The 9,596-nt window shown below is 39.3% G+C and overlaps 1 protein-coding gene across 6 annotated transcripts in view; it reads left to right on the forward strand.

Moving 5' to 3' along the window:
• Nucleotides 1-9,596, forward strand: part of ENAH (enabled homolog (Drosophila)) — a 47,077-nt gene that overhangs the window by 21,604 nt on the left and 15,877 nt on the right. For 3 of the 6 annotated variants that reach the window (XM_010136226.1, XM_010136227.1, XM_010136228.1), the window contains 2 exons: nt 6,911-7,230; nt 8,433-9,233. In XM_010136226.1, coding sequence (XP_010134528.1) covers nt 6,911-7,230; nt 8,433-9,233 — 1,121 coding nt within the window. The remainder of the gene's footprint in view (nt 1-6,910; nt 7,231-8,432; nt 9,234-9,596) is intronic. The other 3 variants (XM_010136229.1, XM_010136230.1, XM_010136231.1) reach the window with 2 other exon arrangements.

A 9,596-nucleotide genomic window follows, 5' to 3' on the forward strand; every position in this document is an offset into this window, starting at 1 on the left:
CTTTTTGTTGTTGTTGTGTCCTTAAGCAGACAAAATAAGGCTAGTATTCCTATTGATCTTTCTGGGTGATTTGATGCCTCACTAAATGGAATGTAAAATCGGTGTGTTCATAAATGATGACTAACAGATGTCAAGTACTAGGTATTATCTGCCTGCCTGCAGCTGACCTCTCCACTCAGTGCAACAATTACTTCAGTGAGGTCTGTTCCTCAAGATATTTTGTTTTCTGCAGGCTTTGTCTTGGGTCTTTGTTTTCTGCAGTGAGTTTTAAAATTAAATAATTCAAACCAGTTTCTGTTCATCTTAGGAATGTCTGTCGGCTCAGTGTCTGTTGAATTAGGATGTGATAAAGAGATGCTTTTGTCTGTACTGTTCATGGAAATACGTCTGTTTATAATGTACCTGGCTCCATGACAAGAAACCTTTTGGGTTTGTGGCTAATTTCTGTTATTCAGGTTGATATATGGTTTTCTTGGTGCAGTTTCCTATCGTCTTTTTAGGGAAAAATTTAATGGCCTGATCCCACATTCAAGAGCACAGCAAGCCAGCATTAGAATCCTGAAGACTTACATGAACATACAGGAAAACTTCCCCTTGAGGGGAGAAGGTGACCTGCCAGAGCAGACAGCTATTTGCTTTCGCAAATGGTTTCAGCAATGAATTTGTTATTTGTAGTTTTTTCTCTTTGATGCTCTTGTGACAGCAGCTCTGGTTTTTGACATAATGAGGGTTGCTTAATGTTGAGGCATACTTTCTCTGGTGGGAGGACAGGCTTTCTGCAAACTGAGATGCTTGCAGCAACTCTTCTGCAGATGACCAAGGTAAAGGCTTAAATGTAAAAGGTGTTACAGGAAAGGACAGGTTCTCTCTAGCTATTAAGGCTACTCTGACCCAGAAGGTTGTTTTACCAGTAAACATTGACACTTCCTAATCTAGTTGAGATCTTTGTCTTCCCTTTAACTCATGTGGTAATGGCCGTATTTTAAGAGAATTGATTGATTCGATTGATTGATTGCTTCAGTTCTTTTGATTGCTTTGTTCAAGTCTTCAGCAGAGGGACCAGAGGATCCCTGCCAGTCGTTGGAACATCTCCAGGAGCAGGAGCTAAACCAGCCAGCCCCGTGCCTCCCTCCCCCACCACCAGTCCAGATCTAAAAGTGATGGATAGTATTAATTTGGGATAGCTTCGTAGTTGATCATCACCCACTAGTGGTTGAATGTAGTGATGTAACTTTGTAAAGGTATAATAGAAAGTGATCTTACTGTACATGTGGTATTGGCTCATTTCATATCGCATCAAGAGCTGAGAGTGTAACACTTAATCGTTACTCCCTTTTAGGATGTGATTCAGAACAAACTGGGAAGGCTTTGTGTCTACTTGGGTAAATTAACTGCAATTCTTTTTTGGAGTTGTCACCTTAGAGAAATTCTAAGTACTTTCACCATCATGGGATGTGTGGGTATTTTTGTGTTCTCTTTTTTTTTTTATTTTTTAGCAGGGATGCAACAGTGTGTACTTAACCCTGCTCACTGCATTTTCCTCTGTAAGTTATTTCAAGAACGTAGTCATGCTTCTGAGTCTTGTCTGCCCAAAGAACTGCAGGATTAATGCTGATAGAGTTAAAAGTCACAAGTTAGTGTTACAAATTTTCTCTTCATCCTCTGACAATACATACCTCCTTAACTGGACAAAAGTATAAGGGCAAGAGGGGAAATAATTTTAAAAGCTGTTGCGATATTAAAGTAAGCTTATTTAAAACCAATATCACAAAAAAAAAAAATCAAGAAAAGCCCCCTCTCCCCAACACCCTAACATGCTTTTGGAATGAAACTAATTAAAATCCAAACAAAGTTTAATGAACATGATACATGATAAAGCTAGTAGCTCTTCTGGAATTGACTCTTTGCATATAAACCCAGGTGTAATGGTACTTTGTGTGTGACTGATGTGTCACAGTTTTATAGCAGTCTCAGCTATTCGATGTAAATCAGCTCTTAGATTCTAGTAATTCACACTTTTACAATAATTAGAATCACTTTGCCTTAGCATAATGAGCTGTAAGATACACTTTTAGTACCTCTTTAGCTTTTTCAAAAGTTGTTTTGGTAGCTAAATACTGTGCTTTCTAAGGCTGAATAATTTTCATGTATTGCTTCACAATGTTCTTGAACATTCCCGTAGTGGTTTAGAACTACCAAAGTCTTGACAGTTGGGTCCCCATCCCTGGAGATGTTTGAAACACACGTAGATGTGGCACTGAGAGACGTGGTTCAGGGACCTTGACAGTGCTGGGTGAACGGTTGGACTTGATGATCTTAAAGGTCCCTTCCAACCAGATGAGTCTGTGATTCTATAAATTCAGAAATGCTTTAATTGATGCGTAATGACTCTTCTTAATCTACTAATGCTTTTGCATAACGTAGGTTTGATCTCTGACAAAATTTAAAAATACAATTACATTATCTAATGCTAACTAAACAAAACCCAGGGGTTTAATACAAACAAATTTATAATCTTTTTTTTTAATAATGAGTTCTTAATCTTTTTAAACTACAGCTCTAGCACCTCTTAAGCTGTAGTTCTTAGTTTAGGACATTCATGCTTGCTCATTAAGCTGTGTTAAAGCAACTCGATTGCCTTACTGGCATACTGATCCTTTGACCTGTGCCACTTCTGGTTTTCTATTCAAAAGGTTTATTTAAACTGTTAAAATAACTGTAAAAATGTAGTGGGTTGTGGTGTGTCGTTTTGGGTTTTTTTGCTTGTTGACAAAGGGATGCTTCTGCAATATATGAGAATAAACTTAAAATTATGCTTGACGATGGTGTGTTTCATCTCCTGTCTTACTGCATTGGAATTCTATTTAAGATAAACATTTGCAAGGTATTTTGCTGCCCTCTCTTGGTAGAGCATTTGTATCATAAGCAAAGTGCTCAACTTGTTCATAGTTTTTGTTTACACTTTTCAAAAAATCCGAGGTTTATTCCTTTATTTCCAGAAGAAATGGAAAATCAGGATTCTTTTACAAAAATAAAATGCTAAACACTGAATCACTTACTGTTTATTTACTAATGAGAACTTTCTTATTCAGGTCCTGTGTAGATGAAAGTGGTGGCCTCGCGGCTTTTTATCCGTATCTTAGTAGATAACCTACAGCAAATTTCAGTCAATCAACTCTGTCAAACTGTATTGGCTAAGTTTAAAATATATAAATGCTTAGGCACATTTTGTAACAATACGTGGGCATTGTGTGTCTGTAGCTCTCTAAAGAGAACAACAACCCCAAGGATGCCTCAGGAACATGTTCACGTATATTAGGAGAGTTAGTCAAACTTGAACAGTGTGACTTAGACATACACCTTCTGCTTTAGCTAAAATTGCGTATAGTCACATGGTATATAGAGACAGAATATACGTTATATAAATACAGTCTTGTCGGCTGTGTCTTTCTCTTTCTCTCCTTGTGTACAGTACACACATACACACCTACACGTATGAACGTGCCCCTCTCAATAGATAGCAAAGCTTTTAAGTATAACTCAAGAAAAAGTCCCCGCCTTCTGGGGGGGCAAATGCCTGGAATACTTCGCCCTGCTACTCTCCAGTCCGCTGGGCATTTTTGATTCAAGAGATTCTTGTGCATGATGCTATTTGTGCTTTGTAAATGAGCTTCCATGTTTTTGTTGGTTGGTTTGTTTGTTTGTTTTTTGTTCTGTGGGCTTTTTCCTACTCCTTTGAATTACTTTGGCAAGGAATTCCACAGCTTATCTGCCTGATGTGAGGAGGTGCTTATTCCTTTTTTTTAATTTAAAGGATTTTTGCTATTCTTAGTTGCATTGAATCTTTCTTCACAGCTGTTGTATTAGGATGCCCTTATCGCTCAGAATTTTATAGACCCCCAATTCTCTTTTCCAGAATGCAGAATTCCAGCTTCTTATTTTTTGATTGGAAACTGGTAGATTTGTTCATAGTGTTGGTGCTCTTTGAACCTTTTCAGTTCTGCTGTTTTCCCTTTTGAGATGGGAACAGAGATGCAGGGTTTGTGAAACAGTAAGATAGTATTTTCTACACTGCTCTGTAATCCTTTTCTAATGTGTAGCATCTGGTTAGGTTTTTGAACAGAGCATGTTAATGAATGGATGTTGTCATAGAATGGTCTGTAACTTTAATACCTCACTCCTGAGGCAGTAATCAACTTGTCCAGCACTTTGTGTTAATTAAGCAATTTCCTCTCTCTCCCCTGCATCCCTTCAGTTACATCTCAGTTGGGTTTTATTTGCCAATTTTATTGCCCGGTTACTTGGAATTAGAAGATCCATCGGTAGTTCTTCATAATCAGCCATCATCCTTACTATCCTAAATAATATTAAGGAGCTTATTCCAGAGCAATTCGTTGTTTCTTTGCCAGGTTGCTTATGAAATTATGAAATGGTACAGCTCTTGGTATGGCTTATTGCAGAGCTGCTTTGGTGACGCTGCTCTTATGTGAGAAGTGACCTATATTGAGATTCTATTTCTGCGAAGGCATGAACAACTTAAAAAGAAAATTTAAATATCTGGCAGCTGCTTGAAATGTTGTTAAACCCAGTAAATAGATACCTTCTGGTTTTATAAACTAAATATAACATGAAATGTTTATAACCTCAAATGCCTTGTCTACATTTGAGTTTTAGGATTAACAGTGTGTATGTTTCTAAGTAGAACATGCTAATTTCTGGGAAATGGATAAAAATGAAGGAACAAAATAAACAAAGCTGCTTTGGAGTCTGTACATGTTGACTTCTGCTCTGAATAGCCTTTTAGCTACAGATATTAGCATCCAGCACTCCTTTACAGAAAAAGAACCTGAGGTGATCCAGCTGAAGTTGGCTGTGATGAAAACCCCATTTTCCTCTAGTAATAGATTTTATCCGAGGGGAAAAATGAGCATGCAGAACTAGTTTGGTACAACACAGAGCAAGCAAAAATGCAATACCAATAATATTTCAATATCTCTTTTGGAGGTTAAATTTCTGTGATTTATATTGTATTCTCTTGATATTTTGTAGAAATCCTCTACTGGTTCCAAATACTTATCATTCAACTACCAGACTTTTTGGTGGACTTCGAAGGCTAAAAATCAAGCACTTAAGCTGAGTTACAGCTCTAATTTCTTAGTGACTGCTAGTCAGCCTTTGTTATAGGAGCCTGAGGGAGGAACTCATACAGAAGCAGAACTATTTTGCTGCTTCTGAGTAAGTTGTGTAACAAGTTCAGTAATGAAAAGTCGTTTTCCTGTACCTAACTGGAACTTAAGTGCTTATAGCAATTAACAAAACTTCGGTATTCTTCAGGGGTTTTTTTTTTGTTGTTGTTTTTGTTGATAAAGGAAAAACATTGGTCTGAAAGAGTATAGACTTCCATAGTCACAGTGCATGGACTGGGGTTTCCAGTTCTGCCAGTAATTTCTGGGCGTGAATAGGAGTAAACCAGCTGAAGTTCCCTTTGTTTTCAGACTTCAATTTTATATGGCTCTAAGAATATAGTATGGAATTACCAATGGCCTTTCTGAATAAGATCACCCAGTGGCAGTCTATAGAAAACGTGTATCTAGTAGCTTAAGGTGCCAAAATTTAGGTCTCTTTTTTGCTTTACAGTTAAAAGCTGGCTGTGCTTTGTACTTGAGAAGCTGTCTTCAGTTTCTGTCTGGAGCATGGCCGAAAAAAATGGCTGTGTGCTTTATATACAAGCTTTTCTTTTTGAATGTTGTGGGGTTTTTTTTTGAAAATAAGAGTTTAAATAGAGGACTATAACTGACAACGTTTTCAGTCGTATGTACTGATAGGAATATAGTGGCCCCAGCTTTGAAAAGGATGTACCTAATATTGGGTTTAGTAGTGAGTTTCCCCAAAAGCTTTGAAAAATCAAAAGCTGTATTTTAGCCAACCAGAAACGTGTATCCTTTTTTAAGATTATAAAAAAAAAACAACCCAAAAATAAATCAACCCCCACATGTACCCTCCCACCCTCCAGAAAAATAAAGAAAATACAAAGCTGAGTTAAAAAGCAGAAGGGTTATTCACAGCTTTTCCTGACGTATTTTTGCAGGAAAATCCTTTCTTTCAGCCGCCCTAGTGGCTTTGGCAGTGAATTTTGCATGATTCCTTCTTACCCTTAGGAAGTTCCTTATAATTCCCTCTGCCTGGCTTTTACTTGTTTTCCTCCTCTCCACATCTTCCCCTCTCTGCTTTCCTTTGCAAAGACTCCCGTGAGCTGGAAAACTTCCCAGCTCTGTGCAGTAGATTTGGTTTGGTTTTTTCTTTTTTCTGACCTTGTCCAGTTTTCTGCTGCCTCCAGGGTGTTCTCGTCTGGATGCTGATTAAGTTGTATGTATGTGTAGAGAATTATGGAAGTGGAGAAGGACACATGTACATTTTGATGCTTCTGTAAAATTTGGATAAATATTAGCTGACTAGTTTATCTGAAAAACATAATTTGTTTGGGGTGGGTTTTTTAATGAGTATTGGTGTTGCTGCTATTTCACTGTGCTTTTATTCGCTGCTTCGAGTATAAAATACTGTGCAAAGAACAAATGTAACTCCATATCCCAAACTGGGAAGATCGTATCAGCAAATCATAAACAGCAGCTTTCTGTTCTTACCTCTAGAAAGCCGTTTCTTGGAATGTTAAATTAATTAAGAGGAAATTTGATATATGCTTCTTTGTACTGTAAACATAATAAAACTATTATTCAGCTCAGAAAAATGGCAGGTAGAATTAAGAATTTTATGTAGGTACGAATGCTGTGCTTTTGTTCTTGCTGGTGCAAAGATTGTTGATTAGTTTATCTCTTCTTGTCGTCTAACAGTTGCTTGATATTTTTGGTTTTCGCTTTGCAGCTTAGTCTTTCTCCTTTTTTCACAATTGTAGACAGTTGCAAGAACAGCAGAGGCAGAAGGAGCTGGAACGGGAAAGGCTGGATCGTGAACGGATGGAACGGGAGAGGCTGGAAAGAGAGAGGCTAGAAAGGGAAAGACTTGAAAGAGAGCGCCTAGAACAGGAGCAACTGGAGAGAGAACGGCAAGAAAGGGAACGGCAAGAGCGCCTAGAAAGGGAGAGACAAGAAAAGGAGAGGCAGGATCGAGAAAGACTTGAACGACTTGAACGGGAAAGGCAAGAAAGAGAACGGCAAGAACAGTTGGAAAGGGAACAATTGGAATGGGAAAGAGAGAGAAGAATTTCAAATGCTGGTAAGAATTTCAAAACCAAGTGTATTCAAGTACCAGACTACTCCTCATGTGTTTGGGTGCTGGAGTGGGAGAGAAGCCGCAAAGGGCAGTAAGTACAGTTGTGTAACAGCAGTCAGTATTTCAGGCTTCTGCTTGCTGGAATTGCTTCCTTTTCTTATGGCAAGAAGTACAACAGCTTTGACTTTCCTGTCATAATTTTCCATTAACTATGAAATAATTTTTTTGTGCACTATTTGCTCACTCCACTGTCATACTGATTGGTTGAATAACTTGAATCATGTTGGGCATCTCCAACATTAGTTAAAGCATGATGAGTTAACATCTAAATTCCCTATTCGTTGTTTGCTCTGTTCAGTAAGATGTATTCTCATTACACAATTCGGAAAAAACCCCTAAATGTGTCGAGTGTGTTAATATAGAAGGTATGTACCTATATAAGGCAAATTAATAGTGCGAGAAATGCCTTTCAGTGTGAAGTCTTGCTTAATTTATCATTGTAGTAACATTTCAGTGAAATGTACTTTATGTATTTGTAGATAAGATAATGCACTGCCTGCGGAAATGTATCCAGTGATAACTGAAAGCTTTCTCATTTTGGTAATATAATGGAACATTAGTCACTCAATTGGATGTTCTTTAGGAGCAAACTGAATTTACATAGGAAGTCAAGTCATGGTCAAGGAATATGATGTGAGAGCTAGTTGTTTTACAGCAGGGGGTTTTATTGGTAGTTGCATTTGCAGTACTTCCGAGTTCGTGATGGAGTCTTTTTCTGGGGAGGAAAAAGACGATACTTGCTGCCTATGGTAGGAGTTTTGTTAGTGGAGTTGTAACAAATGTTAAGATCACTACACTTGCTTGCAGTTTGCAACCAAAGAAAAAGATAAAACCTGATAGAAGATTGATTAATCAACCCAATATCTAATCCATCTCACAGATGGGGTTTGAGAAAACTTATATTAGAACATAATTGTAAATTCAAATGTTGGCACAAAAATAGTTGGTAAAATTTAAAAGCAGCTGTTGATATTATGTAAAACTTTCCTACCAGTATTTTCATTTGTGCCTAATCCTCTGGTACTAACTGTAGTCTACATTTATACATTTTGTTTGAATGCTGGTTTTGTTGCTTCATTAGCTCCCTTTTTCTCTTTCTCCTTTTTTTATCCTGCCTTTGCTGCTGCTTTCCATCTTCTGTCCAGCTCCATCTTTCGACAACTCCCCGTATAGCACTCCACTTCCTGAATACTCCAGTTGCCAGCCTCCTTCAGCGCCTCCTCCATCATATGCAAAAGCAGTCTCAGCACCAATGTCAGAGGCCGCACCGGAGTACGCTGTAGTGACTTCTGCACCACCGACTTCCACTCCCCCTACACCGCCTCTAAGGCACCCTGCATCGCGTTTTGCTACATCTTTAGGCTCAGCTTTTCACCCTGTTCTCCCCCATTATGCTACGGTTCCTCGTCCGCTGAACAAAAGTTCTCGGCCCCCTTCTCCTGTCAATGCCCCGGCAACTTTGCCTCCAAATACAAAGCCTGTTGCCTGGTCCGCGCCTAGTTTTGCCCCTCTTCCCCCATCTCCTCCAGTGATGATAAGCAGTCCACCAGGCAAAGCTACTGGTCCGAGACCTGTCCTTCCAGTGTCAGCTTCTAATCCAGTGACCCAGATGTCCACGTCTCCCACAGCTCCTAATGGGCTTCCTGAAAACGTGGCTTATCCGGTTCCTTCACCTTCTACCTCAGGTCCAACTCTGCCTCCGCCACCGCCTCCCCCTCCACTGCCTTCCTTTCCGCCTCTGTCACTGTCTGGAGCTCAAGCTTCTCCTTCTCCCAACTCCCCGAATGCCTCGACTCCCTCATCCAAGCCTAGTGTTCTCCCTTCTCCCTCTGCAGCTACCCCTGCCTCTGTTGAGAACTCTCTAAACTCTGTGCTGGGAGACTCCTCTGCTTCTGAGCCAGTCTTGCAGGCAGCCTCTCAGCCGATTGAACCTACGACCCAGCAGGGTAAGGCTTTCTGTTATTGCTACTAATGCACTAATCAGGAACACAGTCAAAAGCAATTGGTATCAAAGCCCATAACTGCCCCAAGGAGTTAATACAATGCTTCCAAAGTTGCAGTGATCTTAATATCACAATGAAATACCGTTTGGAAAACTGGGGTGAGAGAAACGTTAAAGGTCTGTGGATAAGACCCGGTGCTCTGTGACCTGGCATAAGTCAAATTCTGATTTCTTAAGCTCTCACCTCTCTGAGAACAGAGTTTGTTGAATTCTTGCTTGGTAAATTTTGCACCATTGATTTGTTTGGATCACGGTGTTAATAGGCAGCATCACTGGTTTCCTGATGGCAGCCAATATGAAAGAGTGG

Source organism: Buceros rhinoceros, unplaced genomic scaffold (genome assembly GCF_000710305.1).
Source record: "Buceros rhinoceros silvestris isolate BGI_N320 unplaced genomic scaffold, ASM71030v1 scaffold1035, whole genome shotgun sequence".
Lineage (NCBI taxonomy): Eukaryota > Metazoa > Chordata > Aves > Bucerotiformes > Bucerotidae > Buceros > Buceros rhinoceros.